General features: G+C 52.4%; 2 protein-coding genes across 3 annotated transcripts; one reads left to right on the top strand and one right to left on the bottom strand.

Annotated features, from left to right (window-relative positions):
- Positions 1 to 1,028: 1,028 nt before the first annotated feature.
- LOC307093608 (protein S100-A7-like) lies at positions 1,029 to 22,542 on the bottom strand (the record flags this gene model as incomplete). 2 transcript variants are annotated; one of them, XM_079761846.1, is made up of 4 exons in its annotated part: positions 22,334 to 22,542; positions 16,717 to 16,807; positions 2,085 to 2,242; positions 1,029 to 1,193 (listed from the first exon to the last, which is right to left on the bottom strand). In XM_079761846.1, exons 3-4 carry the CDS (start codon positions 2,223 to 2,225, stop codon positions 1,029 to 1,031), a joined length of 306 nt encoding a protein of 101 aa, XP_079617972.1. In that variant the 5' UTR covers positions 2,226 to 2,242; positions 16,717 to 16,807; positions 22,334 to 22,542. The 2 variants fall into 2 exon arrangements, with proteins under 2 accessions (XP_079617972.1, XP_079617973.1); XM_079761847.1 differs by lacking the exon at positions 22,334 to 22,542 and adding an exon at positions 18,275 to 18,370.
- On the top strand, positions 13,491 to 14,719 carry LOC307093503 (protein S100-A7-like; the record flags this gene model as incomplete). Its single annotated transcript, XM_079761669.1, has 2 exons — positions 13,491 to 13,631; positions 14,555 to 14,719. 2 exons carry the CDS (start codon positions 13,491 to 13,493, stop codon positions 14,717 to 14,719), a joined length of 306 nt encoding a protein of 101 aa, XP_079617795.1.
- Positions 22,543 to 23,567: the final 1,025 nt, after the last annotated feature.

Genomic DNA, 23,567 nt, shown 5'->3' with positions numbered 1-23,567 from the left:
TCACGTGGGCTTAGGGGACAGGCAGCATAAAGGGGAAAGAGCACATTTCTTTATGGGGAAGTAGTCTGTCCACTTCCAAGGAGGATCCCTAGAGAGAAGTTCAGAATTCCAGTCTGTTGAGATATATCATATTAAACAGGAAGGTGAGGGATTGGAAGGTATTTCGGGCAGAGGGAAGCATTAGGAAAATGGATGAGTCAGGAGACAGTAAGGTATGTTGGACGGGGTTGCAGGCACTGGGACCATCAGGAGGCGAGTTCCCAGGACAGGAACAGGGATGGCTGAGCAGAGAGGAAGTCAGACACCAGCTCTGGGAGCCCTGGCAGGATGGTTCCTGGCAGAGACCAGCAGTCCTGGTGCAGGAGGAGAGGACAAGTGGAGGGATTGGTTCAGGCTGGGAGGTTTGCAGGGAGGGTGTGGCCCCCAGGCAAGTCAGCACCGGAGATCCTAGTCGGGGGAGAGCAGTTGGTGTGGCGGATCATGGGGCGCAGGCTGCAGAGACAGAGCAGGGTTCTGACAGGAGAAAAGTGAGAAGGTCTCCCTGAGTTTGAGAGCAGGTGGAATGAGAAGGAGGAGGGAGGGGACAGACAGTAGCAGCGAGAGTCTTGCTGGGCAGGAGGGCGGGGGCTGGAGGCACCGTGTTCACACCTCCCTCGGCTCCTGCTCCCTGTAGTTCCTGGATCCCCAGATGCTGATCGAGCTTGAGCAGGAAAAGCATGGCTGGGGCCAGCAGAATGCTCTGCACTGCTGACCCGGGACCTGGCACGCTGGCTGCGCTAGGGAGCAGGGGCAGAGGTGGACAGAGGCCCTGCTGAGAGAGGTGGTCAGTTGTGCTGGAGGCCAAAGGGAGGGCACCCTCCTGGCACATTCCTGGGTAATCCCCCATGGAGAATCCACAATTACATTCACCAAGAAGGCGCAGTTCTGACAGCATAAGTAGCCAAAGAAAAGCAGGAAACAGGCTGTATCTGAGCAAGAGACACTTTATTGTTTCTTGGGGTTTCTGGAGGCCTCAGGCTGGGCTGGGCTCACTGTCCTCCCCCAGAACAGAGCGGGGCTCCATGGCTATGATCGTGGTAGTCCGTGGCTATGACTCCCAACACCGACAGGAACTCGGAAAACTCGATCTTCTTATCCTTATTCTTGTCATGGTCCTCAAAGATATGGGCCAAGAAATCTTTGCCCCTTTTGTCCTGTGGAAAAGACAAATTCAGTCCCAAAAGTGTTATGGGTGGAAGAGGAGGAGGAGGCAGAGAGGGGGGGAGAAGCACCTGGGGCCGCACAGGTGTAGCTGGTGTGGGACAGTGGAGGGTGTCTGGGGATGAGGGGAACGTGAGCATTACCCTGCAGGTCACTGAGGGAGATTCCTTGGACCAAATATCAGCATGAAAGAGAGACCTAGTGCTGGTGGGCAGACTCTGGCCAGAGCCTCACTGATCAATGAGCTGGAGGGTGGGTGGTCTTTAGACCCAGACCTGCTCCCCCCACACCCTTCCAGGACCCCATCTGCCTAAGTTCTACCCAGAAACTAAAGATAGGCCCTACCCCTTGTCTCTTCATTCCTAACCCTCCTCTCCTGTCTCCTATCGGCCTTCCTGAATCTTCCATGCTCAGTGCCCTCTTTTGCTCACCCACTCTCTGTGTCACCTAGTAGCCTCTCTTTTTGTAATCAGTTCAGTATATTCTAACTGTCAGACTAAATCAGGTCTATGAATGAACTTTTCATTGTAATGAAAGGTGTTAAATTTTATCAGCCATGGAATTTCTATCGCCTTCCCTTGGATCTCAGAGAACCTAATGGAGGCTTCTAGGGGCAGAGCCTGAACCTATGGGCTTCAGTCTCCTGGATGGAGGGTACCCATTCTTCACTCTCCTAATTGACCACCTAATAACTACTCTTGATCTCCAGATGCCTTTACACTTGGCCACCTGTATCATCTCTTTCATCCTAATAATAACTCAGGAGGGTCCTCTTGGGCCTTTTTGCAGATGAGAATATGGAGGATGAGGGAAAGGGATTGACTTGTCCAAAGTCCTCCGCCAAGCCAGGGCCCAAGCAACCTTGAGAAGTCACCCAGACTCACACAGGCCTTGAGGAAGTTAGGGAAATTCTCCTTCAGCATCTTCAGCAGGCCCTGCTTGTCGATCTTGTCATCAGGTTTGGTGTATTTGTGGAACAGGTCGATCAAGTCCATCACGGACTTCTCAACTGGAGTGTTGCTCATCTTGGTTTTCAGGGAAGCTGCCAGAGAGAAAGACAGGGACCGTTGTTATCCTTCCCCCCAGGTGATGGTCCCTAAGTCAGGACAATGTGGTGGGAACTGGGCATCCAGTGAAGTGAGGCTCAGGTGGAGCAGAAGGAACTGTATCACCTAGGAGGTGGGATGAGAAGCTCACAAGGAGGAGAGTGTGACCAAGGCTGGGGCCTGGGCCGTGCAGGTCAGGGCCCAGAGGAGGTGGAGGAGAACACAGAAGCCCACTGTGGACAGAACCACAGGAGCAGAAGCAGAGAGGGTAGGGGTCAGCCACATGGAAAAGGACTGACGTTTTAGTTGGGACCTGAGCCAAACACAGCACTTGGACGAGTCTGCTCTTCAAGAGCATCAACACCAACTCCTCCAGGGTCAACGTCAGGGTTAGAATCATGGGGACAAAATAACTTCCTGACTAGTCTGGCCTCACCCGCCCTGAGCTGCTCTTAGAACGAGACCCCTGAGGAGCCCATTGTGAACACGAAGCAAGCTCTAAATGAAATGGGCCCTGGAGGCTCCCAGCGGTGAGTGTGAGTAGGAAGGTCAGTGTGAGCAGAGATATACAGCCCTGTCCTGAGCTCCCGCAAGTTTTCCTGGACCATCCCCACCAGCAGGAAAGAAGGACTGCTGAGCAGAGTTGGCATCATGTTTGAAATAATCAGAAATACCTGCCTCAGTTTTAGGCTCTTGGGTGGAATGTGGGGAGATAGGCTCCTTGAGGTGACCTTTGTACCTCCCTGCTATCTGGAACCCCAAGGCGAGACCACATTTAAGTAAAGAGGTCTGACTTCCCAAAGCCGGTACCTCCACCTACAGTCTGGACCCCAAGCAGAGAAATGAGACAGTGCAGCCCTCACACCCCAGACTTTCCAAAACTCTCAAGAAATGTGTATGGCTCACATGTGCGGGCATCTAACAAAAACTACCATTGTCTCCTGATCTGGGAGAAAGATCCTCCCTGCTATGTCCCTAAGTGGAACCACCCAAGGCCTTCTGTGAACTTGGCCAAGGCCAGACCTGAGCCCTGTGCACAGAAGGTCACTGGTCATTCCCTCAGCTGGGGACGAGGTCCAAAACCTTAGTTGATGGGTCTCTGATCCATGTAGTGGCAGGTCTTCTCACCAGACAAGGTTAGTGGGACTCCCAGGCTTGGGTTTAGGAGAACCTTCCAGACTTTGACAGAGACACCCACTCTCCCCAGAGGTTGGGGTGCAAATTGAGTCTTCCCCAACCTGTGGCCTGAGAGTCAGGTGAGTCCAGAGAGAAAAGAAGAGGAGAGGAAGGGCCATTTCCTCAGCTCCCAGCAGAGATGTTTCCACAGAGCTGTCACACAGAGGACAGCAGAGCAATGGGAGCATTGGTCCAGCCATCTTGGAGATGAGGTCCTCTGGACCCAGTGGGATGAAGTCACACAGCCCCCTGACAGGCAGAGCCCCATGACAGGCAGAGCCCCATGACAGGCAGAGCCCCAGGACAGACATAGCCCCCTGACAGGCAGAGCCCCATGACAGGCAGAGCCCCGTAACAGGCAGAGCCCCATGACAGGCAGAGCCCCAGGACAGGCAGAGCCCCGTAACAGGCAGAGCCCCATGACAGGCAGAGCCCCATGACAGGCAGAGCCCCATGACAGGCAGAGCCCATGACAGGCAGAGCCCCGTAACAGGCAGAGCCCCATGACAGGCAGAGCCCCATGACAGGCAGAGCCCCATGACAGGCAGAGCCCCGTAACAGGCAGAGCCCCGTGACAGGCAGAGCCCCATGACAGGCAGAGCCCCATGACAGGCAGAGCCCCATGACAGGCAGAGCCCCGTGACAGGCAGAGCCCCGTAACAGGCAGAGCCCCATGACAGGCAGAGCCCCAGGACAGGCAGAGCCCCATTACATCTGGACCCAGGCTCCTGAATCCTCTCCCATCACCGCTTTCCCTACTCCTGCAGACAGCAGAACACACTGGGCCCTGAGCACCCCCTCTTACCCCCAGCAAAGAGTCAGGTGCATACTTACCGGAGCTGACGAGGTGTCACTGAGGAGAAGGATGAGTGTGCTGTGCATCTGGGCAAAGACTGGTCCCTTTATAAGGCTCAGTCTGGCTCCACCCAGGCACTGGGAGCCTTTGGGTCATATCTGTCTACTTCCTGGACCATTGTCCCACTCAGGGGCACACACCTAGGAGTGTGTGATCAGCATGTTCCAGTAAAATCCCAGGCAACTCCCAAGGGAAAACACCTAGAGCCTTCTTCTGTCCTCACTTTACTGGGGTCAGGGGTGTGGAAGACAATGGGATGTGTCTTAAAAGCCCAGGAATTGTGGAAGAGAAAACTGGGTTTCTGAACTTAAAGAGGGTGGGACTCTGAAAGGCAGCATGGTCTGTGTTTGCTCATCACCCAGTCCTTCCACAAGTTTGTTCTGGCATCTAACAAAACTCTCTCGAGAGGTTAATAAGTCCATAAGGATACCACGAATCACCTTACCTGTCATATTGACATTCCTTCTAAAACCTTATGAGATGGTGCTGTTACCCTCATGTTGAGGACGGGGAATTGAGGGTTAAAAGATAAGCAAAGTTCCCATGTGTATAAGGCTAATAGCCTGCTCAAGATGTGATCCCAATAAAGCCTGATTCAAAACTCCCTCCTAACCCCACTACTAGACCTCTGGGGTCACTGCAGGGCCTGTGAACTCAAAGTCCAGGGTCACCTCACTCCCATCTTCACGTTGAATCCTCATTGGAGGGGTAGAAGGCAAACAGTTGGCATGACCCACAGTGACAGACCAGAAAACACAGAGAGAGTAGTGGCTCAGCATGTCACCTGCAGGTGAGGGAAGACAGGAGGTCAAAGCTCTCTCTGAGTCCTGGCGTTAACCCCACACTCTAGAAATTCACTTAGTAGCTCCAGGGCCCACCGGGACCCACCAAGGAAGCCACTGTCTGAACTCAAGGATGGTGACCACCATGAAATGAGCCAGCAGGAGATTGGGCAAAGTTGCCTCCCCTCCCATGATGATACCTTCCTATAAATTCTTCAGTGATGTTTCTCCTTCCCTTATGCAAAACAGTCTGCTTAGGAGTCAGTGGCTCATGCCCTGAGGTCTGCTATGTCCTAACCTGCTGTGGAAAATCTAGTTCAGGAGCGGGAAACAGCTTGGAGGTCAGGATGAAACCTGGGGACCTCTGGGGACATACCATGCTGATTCACTGAAGAGTCCTTGTTCCTGCTCTCTGCTCCCCTTAGAACATCCTCCCATGGAGTAAGGGGACTGCTCAGGCATTGGGCACCCTGGGGCCAGGCCTACCGCTGAGCTCCCAGGTCAGGGCCCCCAATGCACTGGGCCTCCATGCTTCAGCCTGGCCTTTCTGTCCCCAGTTATGTCCATATTTGAATCAGCACCAGACCTCTCTGGTTCACTCATTTAATTTACTCTCACCCCCCACTCAAAGCCTCCCAGGAAGGATACACAGAAAACCTGGAGCACGAACTGCCTTCGGGCAGGGGAACTGAGATGGCATGCCCACTTTGGCCCTGGTGTAGCTTTTGAAATTTGAACAAGGTCAAGATACTTTAAATTAGTTTTTAATTATTTTAAGTTTTGCTTTGTTCAACCCTGGCCTCACTTTCAGAGTCTGAACCGTGTATAGTCCTTGGCTACCGGAATCTAAACATCATTGATCTGTTGCAAGGTCTCTCTCTTATTTTACTTATATACTTATTTTCCCTTAATTTTCATTACTATTCAATTTCCCCCCAACAGCCAAAAAAAGAAATATATGTTTCCTGTTTATTTTTATGAATACTTATCAATGTAAATGATTATTTTGGCCTATGTCCTATCTATGTCCTTTATTTGATATAGATCAATCATACAGAAAAATACAATAAACTACAATGTACAGCCCAATGAATTATCTCTAACTCCTGTGACTGCCACCCAGGTCAATGAATAAAATATTGCCACCACCCCTACCAGTCACTGCCCCTTTCCTCTCTTCCCCAAAACCATCATCTGGACTTTTATGGTAAGGCTCTCTCTTTGTTTCATTTGCATTTTACCACTTAAGCAAATTTACTTGAAGGGAAACGTATTCTGTATATTCTTCTGTGTCTGCCTTAGTTTGCCCAGTGTTACATTTATAAGCTATATCCATGTAGTACTGTTTGTTCATCATTGTATGCTATATATCTTGGTATGAATATGACATCATTTTCTATAATTCTGCTTTAGATATCACATGCCCTCAATTTCCTTGTTTTCCTTTTGTATGGTTTCCAGCTCAGGTGACCAGGGATTTTGACCTCTGACCTCATGTTCCCGTGCGGATCAGCCACCTGCCTGGTGAGGATGTGGAAAGGGCCCAGGGCAGGCCCTGGTTGTGTAAGTCCTGGGTGTTTAAGGAAGAAGAAGGGGATGAGCCCATGTTTCAGGGACCAACTTCAAAACAGCCCGTTTATTGTCAGAGACATTAGTGTTTGCAACTATTGTGACTAACAGTCAAGTCCCACCCCAGCATCTCCCTTATCACTCCCACCACCGAAAGGCTGTAAAAATCTTCCAATCCCTGAGCCAATAGTCCTTTGGCAACATGGTCTACACATCCAGGTCATCTCTTGGAACCATCTCACAAGCATTTACTGTTTATCCTGAGCCACTCTTTCATTCATCCCAATGGACTTTGGGTCCCAGCTGTCCTTGGCTGTTTGGAGCTGAGACCTGGACCATTTGTTCAAGGTACAAAATTTAAGGAGAACCCACTGAGCACCACTCACTGTGCTTTAGGATGAACATATGGCAAGAGAAAATTTTAAAGAACTTATCTCCCTTCAATGCTCACACTTTAGAAGTGAAGACAAAAAGAATAAAATAGAAACTGTGGATGCTGGAGATGTACAATGACACACTCTATAACCCAAGAAGAGAGGGGTAACTTTCTGGGGAGGAGAGGTGGTCCGAGATACCTTAGATGTGGCATTTGAGTGAATGTCAACACCTAGTGTTCAAGCAAGCAAACCAGGGAAAGAGATTCCAGACCATGACATGTGAGCAAAACTACAGCGCAGCACAGACATGACATCAGGAGGACAGAAACAAGTCTAGAGCCAAGAGTGTTGGAAGTGAGAGGTTTGGGACAGGCACCAACTATGTCCAACCCAGTACCAACCCCTCTTCTGAACTAACAGAGCCCAGTTTTGCTTGGGGTTGGAGTGCCCAGTATCTCCATGTGTATCTGGTCTCGTCTAAGCCATTCAGAGAGTCCTGTCCCTGCTTTCCCTGTGCCCCTGGCAACCAAGAGTGAACATGTGTCCCACCAGTTCTGCCCAATGAAACTGAGTGATGCTGGGCCAGGCTTCTGGGGCTCTGCTTTTCTGACAGAAGGGGACAGGGAGAGCTGGCCCTGCCCTGCCTCAACCCATGCCTGGGTTGCTGGTCCTGGACACAGGCAGTCATCAAAAAATACTTACCCAAGTGAGTTGAAGAGTTACAGCTTCATAAAAACCTCCAAATGAATGATTTTAGAAGCTTTAGTCATAATTGCCCCAACTGGAAGTAACAAGATGTCTTTCAAAAGGTGAATGAGTAAACAAACTGTGGTACAGCCATACAGTGGAATGTTATCCAGCAAGGAAAAGAATTGAGCTATCAAGCCACACGAAGACATGGAGGAAACTACAAGGATAGTGCTGAGTGAAGGAAGCCATTCTGAAACAGCCACATACTGTATGATTTCAAATATATGACATTATAGAAAAAGCAAAACAATATTGACAATAAAAATATCAGTAAACATCAAGATTCAGGATAGGAGGGGATGGCTGGGTAGGTGGGGCACCGGTGATGTTTAAGGCAATGAAACTACTTTGCATGATACTGTAATGATGAATATGTGGCATTAGACATTTGCCAAAAACCACAGAATTTCACAATACGAACTGAACCCTAGTTAAACCATGGACTTTAGTTCATAATAATGTATCAATATCGGTTCATTAATTACAACAAATGTTCCATGCTAATTAACATGTTAATAAAGAGGGGACACGGTGGGGAGAGGGGGTATATAGGAAATAAACTCTCTGTTCCAAAATTTTCTGCCAATCTAAAACTGTTCTACAAATTAGAGTATATTAATAATAAAAATAATAAGATCATGTTTCTTTTTATTGTAAGCCAAGTTTGATTGAAACAAATAGCCCTCAAGAGTTTTCTAGGAGTTCCCTCCTGACCTATGATGCTGGGTTTATGAGCAAGCATTCTATTTTCTTCTTTTCTATATTTTTCTGGAGCTCTCTTACAATATTATCTAAAAGCTAGCTAATAAATTGAATCTGTTGTTTGAGAACTATGTCTCTTAATGTAAACTTATTAGCATTTTAGATTTTCTGTCCAACAGAAAATTACTTAACCAATTTATTTTATTTATTTATTTTTTAAAATATATTTTTATTTATTTCAGAGAGGAAGGGAGAGTGAGAGAGAGATAGAAACATCAATGATGAGAGAGAATAATTCATCAGCTGCCTCCTGCATGCCCCACACTGGGGATTAAGCCCGAAACCTGGGCATGTACCCTGACCATGAATCGAACCGTGACCTCCTGGTTCATAGGTCGATTCTCAGCCACTGAGCCATGCTAGCTGGGCCCAATTTATTTTAATTCCTTGGCCTATCCATCTCTCCTCCCCAGAAAGTTACCCCTCTCTTCTTGGGTTATAGAGTGAGTCATTGTACATCTCCAGCATCCACAGTTTCTATTTTATTCTTTTTGTCTTCACTTCTAAAGTGTGAGCATTGAAGGGAGATAAATTCTTTAAAAATTTATCTTGCCATATGTTCATCCTAAAGCACAGTGAGTGGTGCTCAGCGGGTTCTCCTTAAATTTTGTACCTTGAACCAATGGTCCAGGTCTCAGCTCCCAACAGCCAAGGACAGCTGGGGTCCAGAGTCCATGGGGATGAATGAAAGAGTGGCTCAGGATAAACAGTAAATGCTTGCGAGATGGTTCCAAGAGATGACCTGGATGTGTAGACCATGTTGCCAAAGGACTATTGGCTCAGGGATTGGAAGATTTTTACAGCCTTTCGGTGGTGGGAGTGATAAGGGAGATGCTGGGGTGGGACTTGGCTGTCAGTCACAATAGTTGCAAACACTAATGTCTCTGACAATAAACGGGCTGTTTTGAAGTTGGTCCCTGAAACATGGGCTCATCCCCTTCTTATTCCTTAAACACCCAGGACTTACACAACCAGGGCCTGCCCTGGGCCCTTTCCACATCCTCACCAGGCAGGTGGCTGATCCGCACGGGAACATGAGGTCAGAGGTCAAAATCCCTGGTCACCTGAGCTGGAAACCATTCAAAAAAGAAGACAAAGTGATGGGCATGTGGTATCTAAAGCAGAATTATAAAAAAAATTATGTCACAGTCATATAAAGATATATATAGTACACTAGTACAATGAAGAACACACACAGTACAACATATAGATTATAAATGTAATTCTGAGAAAAATAAAGCAGATACAGAAGAATGCATAGAATATGTTTCCCTTCAAGTAACATTTGAAAGCGGAGGAAATGGCAGTGTTCAGGACTGTATGGTTAGGTGGTAAAATAAAGATGAAACAGAGAGAGGGTCTCATCATAAGAGTTCATATGATGGTTTTGGAGAAGAGAGAAAGCAGGCTGGTGTGGGCGGTGGCAACGTTTTATTCATTGACGTGGGGACAGTCACAAGTGTAAGAGATTCATTAGACTGTGTATTGTAGTTTGTTGTGCTTTTCTGCATAATTAATCTATATATTTTTAAAAAACATGGATTGAACACGGGCCAAAATAATTATTTACATTGGTGAGCATGCATAAAAATAAACAGAAAACATTTATTTCTTTTTTGGCTTTTTTGGGGAGGAAATTGAATGGTAATGAAGATTAAAGGAAAATAAGTATATAAGTAAAATAAGATACCTTGAAACAGATAAATGATGTTTAGATTCCGGAAGCCAAGGACTATACATAGTTCAGACTCTGAAAGTGAGGCCAAGATTGAACAAAGCAAAACTTAAATATAAAAATTAAAAATGAATTTTCAGTATCTTGACATTGTTCAAATTTCAAAAGCTATACCAGGGCGAGTGTGGGAACGACATTTCAGTTCCTCTGCCCCGAGTCACCCCCTGCTCCGGGTTTCCTGTGTGTCCTTCACAGCAGGCTTTTAGTGGCGGTGAGAACACAGTACATACGTGAACCAGAGAGGGCTGGTGCTGGTGCAAATGTGGACATAACTGGGGCCAGGAGGGCCAGGTGTGGAAGCCCAATGCATTGGGGGTGGGCGGGGGCAGGAGGCTGACCCAGGCTCAGCGGTGAGCCTGGTCCCAGGGTGCCCAATGCCTGAGCAGTCCCCTCACTCATGGGAGGGGAGGATGTCCTAAGGGGAGCAGAGAGCAGGAACAAGGATTCCTTAGTGAGTCAGCAGGGCCGTTCCCCAGAGGTCCCCAGGCCTCATCCGAACCTCCAAGCTCCTGTCTCCTGCACCTGAACTAGATTTTCCACAGCAGGTTGGGACACAGCAGACCCTAGGGCATGGCCACTGACTCCTAAGCAGACTATCTTGCATAAGGGAAGGAGAAACATCACTGAAGAATTTATAGGAAGGCATCATCATGGGAGGGGAGGCAACTTTGCCCAGTTTCCTGCTGGCTCATTTCATGGTGGTCACCATGCCTGAGTCCAGACAGTGGCTTCCTTGGTGGGCCCCGGGCAGCCCCCAGAGCTGCAAAGTGAAGTTCAAGAGTGTGGGGCTAATGCCAGGACTCAGAGCTCTGACCTCCTGTCTTCCCTCACCTGCAGGTGATGTGCTATGCTCTCTGTGCTACCTGGTCTGTCACTGTGGGTCATGCCACCTCTTTCCCTCCCAGCGCTCCAGTGAGGACCCCACGTGAAGAGGGGAGTGAGGTGACCCTGCCTCCCTCCCCTGGACTTTGAGTTTGCAGGCCCTGCAGTGACCCCAGAGGTCTAGTAGTGGGGTTAGGAGGGAGGTTTGGAATCAGGCTTTTCTGGGACCATATCTTGAGCTTGCTGTCTATTAGCCTCGAGCACATAGGAACTTTGCTTACCTCTTACTCCCTCAACTCCCCGTCCTCAACACGAGGGTAACAGCACCATCTCATAAGGTTTTGAAGGTTTAGGAGGAATGTCAATATGACAGGTAAGGTGGTTCGTGGTATCATTATGGACTTACTAACCGCTGGAGAGAGATTTGTTAGATGCCAGAACAAACCTGTGGAAGGACTGGGTGATGAGCAAACACAGACCATGCTGCCTTTCAGAGTCCCACCCTCTTTAAGTTCAGAAACCCACTTTTCTCTACCACAATTCCTGGGCTTTTAGGACACATCCCATTGTCTTCCCCACCCCAGCCCTAGGTTTCCTTACCCACAGAGCAATGCTCTAGAATAGTGCTATCCCTTGGGAGTTGCCCGGGATTTCACAGGAACATGATGAACACACACTCCTAGGTGTGTCCCACCCACCTGAGTGAGGCAATGGTCCAGGAAGCAGAGAAAGAACATGGCCCCAGGGCTCCCAGTGCCTGGGAGGAGCCAGGAGGAGCTTTATAAAGGGACCAGTCTTTGCCCAGATGCACAGCACACTCACCCTTCTCCTCAGTGACACCTCGTCAGATCTGGTAAGTCTGTAGCTGTTTTCCAGGGGGGTTCATCAGGGCCCAGTGTGTTCTGTGTGCAGGAGTAGGGAAAGCGGTGATGGGAGAGGATTCAGGAGCCTGGATCCAGTCTCTGCTCTGCCTGGTATGGGTCTTTCCAACTTCATCCCACTTGGTCCCGAGGGCCTCTCTACAACAAGATGTCTGTACTGATGCTCCCACTGCTCTTTGGGCTCTTCTGTGACAACTCTGTTGAAACATCCCTGAGGAAGCTAAGTATAGGAACCTTCCTCTCCTCATTGTCTTCTTTTCTCTCTGGAATCATCTGACTCTCAGGCCACAGACTTTGTACCCCAACCTCTGGGGACAGTGGGGTCTCTCCCAAAGTCTTGAAGATTCTCCTAAACTCAGGCAAGCGATGCCCACTCACCTTGCCCAGGTGAGAAGACCTGCCACTACATGGATCAGGGACCCATCAACTAAGGTTTTGGACCTCGTCCCCAGCTGAGGGAATGACCAGTGACCGTCTGTGCACAGGGCTCAGCTCTGGCCTTGGCCAAGTTCACAGAAGGCCTTGGGTGGTTTCACTTAGGGACATAGCAGCAAGGTTCTTTCTCCCTGATGATGAGGAAATGTAGTTTTTGTTAGATGCCCGCACATGTGTGCTCCATGCACATTTCTTGGGTGCTGTGGAAAGTCTGGGGTGTGAGAGCTGCACTGTCTCATTTCTCTGCTTGGGGTCCAGACTGTTGGTGGGTATCCTGGCTTTGGGAAGTCAGACCTCTTTACTTAAATGTGGTCTAGCCTTGGGGTTCCAAATAGCAGGGAGGTACAAAGGTCATCTGAAGGAGCCTATCTCCCCAAATACCACCCAAGAGTCTAAAACTGAGGCAGGTATTTCTGATTATTTCAAACATGATGCCAACACTGCTCAGCAGTCCTTCTTTCCTGCTGGTGGGGATGGTCCAGGAAAACTTGCGAGAGCTCAGGACAGGGCTGTATCTCTCTGCTCACACTGACCTTCCTACTCACACTCACCGCTGGGAGCCTCCAGGGCCCATTTCATTTAGAGTTTGCTTCATGTTCACAATGGGCTCCTCAGGGGTCTCGTTCCAAGAGCAGCTAAGAGCGGGTCAGGCCAGACTAGTCAGGAAGTTATTTTGTCCCCATGACTCTAACCCTGACGTTGACCCTGGAGGAGTTGGTGTTGATGCTCTTGAAGAGGAGAGTCGTCCAAGTGCTGTGTTTGGCTCAGGTTCCAACTAAAACGTCAGTCCTTTTCCGTGTGGCTGACCCCTACCCTCTCTGCTTCTGCTCCTGTGGTTGTGTCCACAGTGGGCTTCTGTGTTCTCCATCTCCTCTGGACCCTGAGCTGCACGGGCCAGGCCCCAGCCTTGGTCACACTCTCCTCCTTGTGAGCTTCTCATCCCACCTCCTAGGTGATACAGTTCCTTCTGCTCCACCTGAGCCTCACTTCACTGGATGCCCAGTTCCCACCCCATTGTCCTGACTTAGGGACCCTCACCTGGGGGGAAGGATAACAACGGTCCCCGTCTTTCTCTCTGGCAGCTTCCCTGAAAACCAAGATGAGCAACACTCCAGTTGAGAAGTCCGTGATGGACTTGATCGACCTGTTCCACAAATACACCAAACCTGATGACAAGATCGACAAGCAGGGCCTGCTGAAGATGCTAAAGGAGAATTTCCCTAACTTCCTCAAGGCCTGTGTGAGTCTGGGTGATTCTCAAGGTTGCTTGGGCCCTGGCATGGCGGAGGGTCTTGGACCAATCAATCCCATTTCCTCATCCTCCATATTCTCATCTGCAAAAAGGCCCAAGAGGATCCTTCTGAGTTATTATCAGGATGAAAGAGATGATATAGGTGGCCAAGTGGAGATCAAGGGTGGTTATTAGGTGGTCAAATAGGAGAGTGAAGAATGGGTCCCCTCCCACTTGTCACTCTCCATCCAGGAGACTGAAGCCCATAGGCTCAGGCTCTCCCTCTAGAAGCCTCCATTAGGTTCTCTGAGATCCAAGGGAAGGCGATAGAAATTCCATGGCTGATAAAATTTAACACCTTTCATTACAATGAAAAGCTCGTTCGTAGGCCTGATTTAGTCTGACAGTTAGAATATACTGAACTGATTACAAAAAGAGAGGCTATTAGGTGACAGAGAGGAGGTGAGCGAAAGAGGGCACTGAGCATGGAAGATTCAGGAAGGCCGATAGGAGACAGGAGAGGAGGGTTAGGAATGAAGAGACAAGGGGTAGGGCCTATCTTTCGTTTCTGGGTAGAACTTAGGTAGATGGGGTCCTGGAAGGGGGTGGGGGGAGCAGGTCTGTGTCTAAAGACCACCCACCCACCAGCTCATTGATCAGTGAGGCTCTGGCCAGAGTCTGCCCACCAGCACTAGGTCTCTCTTTCATGCTGATATTTGGTCCAAGGAATCTCCCTACAGGGTAATGCTAATGTCCTCCTCATCCCCAGACACCCTCCACTGTCCCAGAGCAGCTACACCTGTGCGGCCCCAGGTGCTTCTCCCCCCCTTTCTCTGCCTCCTCCTCCTCCTCCTCCTCCTCCTCCTCTTCCTCCTCCTCCTCCTCCTCCTCCACCCATAACACTTTTGGGACTGAATTTGTCTTTTCCACAGGAGAAAAGGGGCAAAGATTTCTTGGCCCATATCTTTGAGGACGAAGACAAGAATAAGGATAAGAAGATCGAGTTTTCCGAGTTCCTGTCGGTGTTGGGAGTCATAGCCACGGACTACCACGATCATAGCCACGGAGCCCCTCTCTGTTCTGGGGGAGGACAGTGAGCCCAGCCCAGCCTGAGGCCTCCAGAAACCCCAAGAAACAATAAAGTGTCTCTTGCCCAGATACAGCCTGTTTCCTGCTTTTCTTATGCTGTCAGAACTGCGCCTTCTTGGTGAATGTAATTGTGGATTCTCCATGGGGGATTACCCAGGAATGTGCCAGGAGGGTGCCCTCCCTTTGGCCTCCAGCACAACTGACCACCTCTCTCAGTAGGGCCTCTGTCCACCTCTGCCCCTGCTCCCTAGCGCAGCCAGCGTGCCAGGTCCCGGGTCAGCAGTGCAGAGCATTCTGCTGGCCCCAGCCATGCTTTTCCTTCTCAAGCTCGATCAGCATCTGGGGATCCAGGAACTGCAGGGAGCAGGAGCCGAGGGAGGTGTGAACACGGTGCCTCCAGCCCCTGCCCTCCTGCCCAGCACGACCCCAGGGACATAGGGGAGATGGCACCACTGAAATAGGCATTGGGTGGAGGGCTTTGGGGGCACATGGGCACTGGTCACTGTGCATGGGACACTCAGCAGTGCCCAGAGGACTGCATCCCTTGTCCTGTGTCCTGTCCCTGTGTGTGTGTGCGTGTGTGTGTGTGTGTGTGTGTGTGTGTGTGTGTGTTAGCCTGTGTGGGTGTCCCTGCGGAGGTGAGAGAGCCTGTCTGATGAGCTGATCCTCACAATGGTTTGCTAAACGCGGGAGCTGGGTGTCTGGGGAAAGCACAGAGCGATGGGTGTTCCAGGAAGAGGAGTAAAGCTAGTGCTGGCGTCCAGAGAGTGGGCAGGTAGTGAGCAGACAGGACTGAAGAGGAGCGGGAGGAGAGGGCAGGGATTGATGAGCAGAAAGCTCATGCGGAGTCATCAGTGACAGTCCACTCCGCTAGCCGTGGGAAGAGGCGTGCCATCGCCCACACGGGGCCCTTCCATCTGCCTCTGTCCTTCCTGCACCTGCAGAACCAGCTCAGGCCTGGAGCACTGCCCCCAGCTGCTCCTTTCGGAGTGGGAGCACCGTGAGCCCAGAGGCAGAGGCAGAGGAGGAGGAGGACTGGGGCGGGTGGGGTGGGTGAGTGGGGGGCTAAGCCACACAGAGAAGAGCTGTTAGAGGCCAGCGGCAGAGCCGGCTCAGATCACCATCCCCATGGCCTGCAGTCCGGGAAGACTTCCTGGGGTGGGCTCTTGAACGGGGACTCCATCGACGGATAGGAGAGAGTTTCTGTCTCTAGAAGGCACACCGAGGCAGTCATGGTGACAACATGTTCTCTTCTGGGATCCACAGAACCAGCTCCAGAGCAAGAGCAAAGAAGACCTCAAGAGGCAACGCCGCCTCCAGTGGCGTCTCCAGAGCCAGAGCAGGCTCCGGGCTCAGCCCTCCCTGACCTCCAGGAGGCAGAAGAGCCACTGCAGCTCCTGCGAGGCCTGTGGTCCCCGGTCCTGGGCCGCAGCGTGTCAGCTGCCACGGCAGAGAGGGCTTCCCCTGGACATGCAGTTTTTAAATATCTGTGTTTATCTTACATATGCTTAAAATTTTACTGTAGTTTTGTACCATGCAGTTAAAGTAAAATGTATTTTAAATGAAATATAATAAAATGTTAATAAATGTTAATTTAAATAAAATGTAATTTGTCTATGATCCTTCGAAATGTGCATGCCAGCGACATTACGTACATTCACAATTTTCCACAACCACCGCATCACGTCACCACGTCTCTCTAGTTCCAGAGCCTCTGCCTGTGGCTGTGGGAGGTGCTGGCAGGGGAACAGGGGGGCTCAGGCAGGGGAAGTGGTGGAAATTCATTTCTATCCTTCCCCCTAGCACGTAGCACACATGGCAACACTTGGGAGAAATGTCAGTGTTCAGCAAGAATTACCCTTGAATCGTATGAACCGAACATAACTTAAATGGCAACTGGTGATGGATTAAAGAGCAATTAAAAATCAGGCTACATTGACTTAGTGTATGACAGATGTCCACAGCATCTACACTAATAAAAGAGTAACATGCTAATTGACTGTACCTTTGTGACGTCCACCAGCCAATCAGGAGTGCCATTACCGGACAGGATCGCAGATGGGTGGGAGGTGAGAGACAAGGTGCTGCTGAAGGACCTGTGAGGAGTCACAAATTAACAAAGGGTTAATTTGCATATGCAGGCGCTGAGCTGCGGGGTGGGGTGGGGGGGAAGGGGGGGTTGCAGGCATTCTGCACCACCCCAGCGGCTCCAGGGCCTCTGGTCAGCGTGGGAAGGCAGAAAGGCGGCTCAAGCCAGAGCGAAGGCGGTGTGGGCCGCCAGGGGAAGGAAGGCCCGTTCTTGCATGAATCTTCGTGCAGCGGGCCTCTAGTAGTATTAATGAAAAGACTAGTTACAGCACAGCTGTAAGGAGACCATCACTGTGTATTGGGATGGGGTGTGTGGGATTTGTTTTTGTCCCAGACTGAAAAAAAGGCAGGGTGAAGGGGGTATAATATGAAACCTCTACCCCCAACAAGCTCTGTGTTTAAAATGAATTATTTTTAAGTGATAAATTATTATCTTTAAATTGTCCAAGGTCATATTGGCACACCAAATTCCTTAATTAGGTGGCTTCTAGGTTTTTATTTTTAAACAGTTTCTTTTTTTTTTTTTAATATATTTTTTTATTGATTTCTTACAGAGAGGAAGGGAGAGAGATAGTTAGAAACATCGATCAGCTGCCTCCTGCACACCCCCTACTGGGGATGTGCCCGCAACCAAGGTACACGCCCCCAACCAGAATTGAACCCGGGACCTTTCAGTCCGCAGGCCGACGCTCTATCCACTGAGCCAAACGGGTTTCGGCTAGGTTTTTATTTTTGCTATTTGGCTATAGACATTGCTGTGGTAAACACCTACTTATTGCTTTTTCTGACCAGACTTATTGCTGTTTAATTACTTTCCTGGGACGAATTCCCAGGGGAATGATGGCTGAATCTAAGGTTTTCAATAAATTCTCTGTGACTCTAGCTTGGCATTGCAAATTGTTTTACCTCTTAGACACGTGGGCCATTTTTTTTTTTATTTTAGTGTATTGATGAACCACTTATTTGCCGAGGAAATCATTATGTTGGGTAGATGAAGGCTTACCCTGTAAACTGGAAGAAGTTTGGCTTCAGTATTCACCTGTTTCTCTCAAACCTTCAGGGATGTGGAGGCTTAATCTCGGGTTCAATAACCTGCCCTTTGGCACCCCCCAGGGATAGAAGGGCTGGCTGGCGGGCAGAAAGCTGGAGATGGGGGAGGAGCTCACCTGCCACTCAGAGGCCCAGGTGGTAGCTGTATGGAGGCCACGGCTACACCCCTGGCTTCTTTCAGAGTGGGGTCATTTCCACACAGCAGTCGATTATTGCTTATAACAAAGCTGTTCCTACTGCTTGTCTCTCACCTCCCACCCATCACCTACATCTGAGACCCTGTGCACAGGAGAAAGCTGCAGCTCGAGCTGGGCACACAGGGCCCTTCGCATCGGCCTCCATCCTCCTCTCCAGCCCCGTGTCTCCCACCTGCTCCTCATGAACCCCGTGGACACCTTCCCCTCGCAGGCCACCCCCTTTCATACCCGACGCCTCTGACCATGCGGTTCCCTCCGTCTGGAGTGCTGGTCCTCCATGCTTCTCCTCGCAGCAGCATCTTCTCTTCAATCCACCTAAATGCTGCCTCCTGAGGAAGGCTTCCTCAGCTCCCCAGGCAGACGGTGTCCCTTCCTGGGTGCCCAGGGCGCCCCGTTTGTGCCACTAAATTAGCAGTGTTCACAGTGTGCGACTGTCCCCTCGCTCGTTCCGCCCTGTGAGCTGGCTGCGTGTCCTACTCATGTGGCCTGGAGAGTCCTGGCACACGGCAGGGCCTCGAGAAATAGTTGTCGGGTGAGTGAATGTCCTTCATGACTGTGGAGTCTGGGGGTTCACTAACTGAGGTAGGACATGCAAGGGAGGTGTACTGAAGTTGTGTGTGTGGCCCCACCCAAGCCCTGGAGCTGGGAGGGTGAGCTGGGAGGGTGAGCTGGGAGGGTGAGCTGGGAGGGTGAGCTGGGAGGATGAGCTGGGAGGGTGAGCTGGGAGGGTGAGCTGGGAGGGTGAGCTGGGAGGCAGGGAGATGGATGACCTTGTGACCTTGTGTGGGTCTGAGGTGCTTCAGATCAGGCTCTGAGGGCAGGTGGGTCCCTGAAACTGGCTGCGTTCATCTTAGGGAGCAAGTGCGTGTGATGTCACCTCAGGAATGCAGTGAGGCTCAGCTGTGCTGCCGAAGGACCCGTGAGGCGTCACAACACCGGCCGCCATAATTGGAGGCCCCGAGGATGGGCAGGGAGGGGCCCTGAGACCAGGCCGGCAGGAAGCAAAGGGCAGAGGAGGCTTGGGCTGGCCCAGAGGAGGTGCTGCTCTCTCTTCCCAGCTTCCCCACCGTCCCCAGCTGCTCCACCTCCACATCTCTGGACTTGGCCCTTGTCCCGCTGCCATCAGAGGGGCCCCGCTGCCATGACGGCCACGCCAGTCGAGGAATCCCTCTTCCGAATCATCCACAGCTACCACCAGTACGCGGCCCGGGAGGGGGACGTGGAGACCCTGTCCCTGGAGGAGCTGAAGGCCCTGCTCATGGACAACGTGCCCCGCTTCATGGAGAGCCTGGTGCGGGGCCTGGGGGCAGGTGGGGGGCAGTAGAGGGTGGGTTGTGGGGTTTGACGTGAGGGTTTTGTTCGGGGAGCATCTCCCAGGAGCACTGGAACTTAGGGGAGGGGAGGGGAGTGCTGAGGCAGGATCAGCGGCCACGGGGAGGACGGCCCTGGCGGCTTTTCCTCCTGAAACTCCCTGCCTGGCCCCGCTCCAGCCCCGCTCCAGCCCAAGCATCGATAGCCTGTGGTGCTCTGCTTGTTTTGCTTCCCCTGCCCCTAGGCCCTGCCCCACCTTCTCCTGGGGTCTAGCACAGCCTCCTCCTGCCCACCCCCATGCTGGGGAGGATAGCTGGGTTAAGGGGAAGCCAGGAGGGACTAGGTGTGGGCAGGTAGGACATGGAGCTCCCCTCCCCCTCTTGTCCCAGGCTGTCTCAGACCAGCCCAGGGGCCCAGCCCTGAATCTAGGCTGCTCAGCCACCTGCTCAGGCCTGGAATCTTCTCTGCCATCAGGACCAGCCATGTGATTACCCGGCTCCCTGGGGACTGCAAGGCCAACCCGAGTGTCTGCCCTCGGTGCCGCGGTGCCATGCCCCTGGGGTGACCCAAGGCTGCTGCATCCTGGACAAGCACCCCTAGACCCTGCAGGTCTCCCTGGCCTCCCTTCGGGGAACATCAGAGGAGAGTCTTGTCCTGGGCTTATTGGAGCGCAGCCACCAGGTCACAGAGGGGGGACTGGGTGACTCTGATGAGTCCCCTGTTTCTAGGGAAACCTGGTCACCTGGGCACGGGGCCCACAGGGCAGGCCCCTGGGCACAGGGCGGAGATGGCAGCCTGGCCAGGTGGGCTGCGTGAGGGAAGCCGGTGCGCTGTCGGGTCAGCCAGCCTGTGGCGGGCTCCCTCACCTTCGCCTGTCCGTCTCCTCCTGCACTCTGACCCTGACTTCCTCCCTGCTGTCCCTTCCACCGAATGCTCCTTTGCTCTCCTACGCCACCCCCAGGCCTTAGCCCTCAGGGCCACTGCTCTGGGGCATCCGGACAGTCCCGGGGCCCATGGCGTGGGCCTCCCCCCATCCTGCCCTTTCCTTAGGACACGGGCCAGTTGCCATGAACAGTCCTGGGCAGATGGCACCGCCTGCGGAAATCTGACCCCAGCGTGCGGGTTCGCCCCTCCCAGCGCTTCACCGTCTCCCAGGCTCCCCCGTTTCGTGACCCAAGTGTGCGGACCACTCCGCCTCCTCCTGTCTAGAAGGTGCCAAACCTGTCCTCTCCCCACAGCGCAGTTGGCCCCACGAGGACTCCCACCGTCACCACAAATGCCCCCGGTGCGTGGCGCTGGGAAAGCGTGACAGACGTGTCCCCAGGACCTCCCACTCCACCGTCCTTCTCCGTCCGGGTCCGAGGGAGGCCCCCCTTCTTGGAAAGATGAGGCCGGAGCCCTGCCTTTGCCTGGAGGCTCCAGGCTCCTGGGTCCCTTTCCAGCGCGCCCTTTGCCTGCCTGGGAGAGCCAACTGCTTCTCTCGCACCCACTTCCCTTCTCCCTCCTCCTCTTCCAGCCCAGCTGTGCTCCCGGACACACACACACACACACACACACACACACACACACAGACACAGACACACACACACACACACACAGACACACACACACACACACACACTCACACACACACACTCACACACACACAGACACACACACACACAGACACACAGACACACACACACAGACACACACACAGACACACACTCTCACACACAGACACACACACACAGACACACACTCTCACACACACAGAGACACACACACAGACACACACAGACACACACACAGACACACACACAGACACACACACAGACACACACACACACAGACACACACACACACAGACACACACACAGACACAGACACACACAGAGACTCACACACAGAGACACACACAGACACACATAGACACAGACACACTCACACACAGACACACACACTCACACACACAGATACACACAGACACAGACACAGACACGCTCACACACAGACACACACAGACACAGACACACATACACAGACACACACACACACACACAGACACCGACACACACACACACACAGACACACACAGACACCGACACACAGACACACACAGACACACACAGACACCGACACACACACACACACACACACACACCGACACACACACACACACACCACACAGACACACAGACACACACAGACACCGACACACAGACACACACACAGACACACACAGACACACACACAGACACACACACAGACACTGACACACACACAGACACACACACTCACACACACACAGACACACACACACACAGACACACACACTCACACACACACACACACAGACACACACACTCACACACACACACAGACACTCACACTCACACACACACAGACACACACACAGACACACACACTCACACACACACACTCACTCACACACACACACTCCAACCATCGGGTGTGACCCAGCAGCCTCTCCGGCGCTGGAGGAGGCGGTGGACCAACCTTTTCTAACGGAGGAGGGAGGCCCTGCGGCCGCAGGCGGGCAGCCCGGCCCCTGCTGCTTCTCTGGGCTCAGCCCGTCGAGGCGGCCCGACCCGAATCCTCGCTCCTCCTTCGGGGCCGGGTCGGAGCCCGCGGAGCCGGCGGCGCGGTCCGGGGAACAGCAGGCCCCACCCCGCGGAGTCCTGGGTCGGAGCCCGCGGAGCCGGCGGCGCGGTCCCGGGGACAGCAGGGCCCCACCCCGCGGGGTCCTGGGTCGGGGTCCTGGGTCGGAGCCCGCGGAGCCGGCGGCGCTGTCCGGGGAACAGCAGGCCCCACCCCGCGGGGTCCTGGGTCGGGGTCCTGGGTCGGAGCCCGCGGAGCCGGCGGCGCGGTCCGGGGAACAGCAGGCCCCACCCCGCGGGGTCCTGGGTCGGAGCCCGCGGAGCCGGCGGCGCGGTCCCGGGGACAGCAGGGCCCCACCCCGCGGGGTCCTCTTACCCAGACAGACGCCGGGCGGGCCTCCATCCGAAGCCGGGCTCTGCGCGCTGGGCCGCCGAGGAGCCACGGTGCCGGCCCGTCCTTCCGTCGGAGGCCCTGGGAGAGGAGAGGCGAGGGAGGGGGACGCGCCCTTCCAGGCCCCCCGTCTGGGGCCGAGGGAAGCAGGGCGGCCCTGACGCCGGCGGCCGCAGGGAGCCGAGGGGCACGAGCGCCCGGTCTGCACCGGGTCAGCTGACTGCGGTGCGCGTCCCACCTGTGGCTGCTGCCCCCGCCCCGCCCCTTCTCCTCCTCGCCCTCCCCCACCCGCCCTTCTCTGTCCCGGGGCTCCTGGAACCTCTTCCCTTTGTGCCCTGGGACCCCTCACCCCGCACCGCCGGCCCAACGGCCACTGCCTGCGGCCAGGGAACGGGGTCTGCTGGGGTGTGCGCCTTCTTTCTTCGGGCAAAGAGCCCGGAGGACAGCCCCACAGGGTCCACGTTCTCCCTCCCCCGCAGGCCTGTCTGATGTGCAAAGAACCCCAGAACCCCTTACCCGGGTGTCTCAGCCCACGTGTAGAGTGTGTGTGTGTGTGTGTGTGTACTCAGTCTCAGGGCTTGTGGGTAGTGTGGCTCAAGAGGATGCTAGCATTTGGTATACACAACTGGTACTGGATAGATTTAATGAGTTATTTTAAAACGAGAAGAAAAAGACAGATGGACCTATAGAAAAATAACCAAGGTCTTGGGGACAAAAACCTTATAAGGAAGAATCCAAGTGGCTACCCAACATGTAATAGTACTCAAGTCCATTAATAATATGAGATATTAAAAATGAAACCCCAGTGAGAGAACTTACAGATTGGGGGGAGGGGTGCAAATTAAGTGGGAGTAAGGGATGCGATAAAAGGTTATGACCTAGTAAAGCATGGGAGGAGCTGATTGAAAGACTAAGACTGTTTTACTTCTTTACCTGTGTGTAGGTTACACAGGGGTGTGCCTTATTTTATAATCATGTTCTAGTGTACATCTAGGTTCTGTGCATTTTAGTTTATGTATATTAAACATTTTTTTTCCCAAACTCTCCTTCCACTCCACAATGAATCTGAGGGCAGAGAGAATGTTGTTGAGATTTCAAAATGTTGTTTCAAGAGAAAGGTGTGTTCATGACTCTTTACTGCAACCACGGACAGCCCTATGGAGACAAGGCCGATGAGGCTGAGCTGTTAGCATGATGTGAGCTTAAAAATGCTCTCTAG

Source organism: Cnephaeus nilssonii, assembly GCF_951640355.1.
Source record: "Cnephaeus nilssonii genome assembly, chromosome: 21".
NCBI classification, from domain to species: domain Eukaryota; kingdom Metazoa; phylum Chordata; class Mammalia; order Chiroptera; family Vespertilionidae; genus Cnephaeus; species Cnephaeus nilssonii.
Note: the sequence above shows the minus strand (reverse complement) of the source record. Positions and strands in the feature narration are given on the sequence as shown.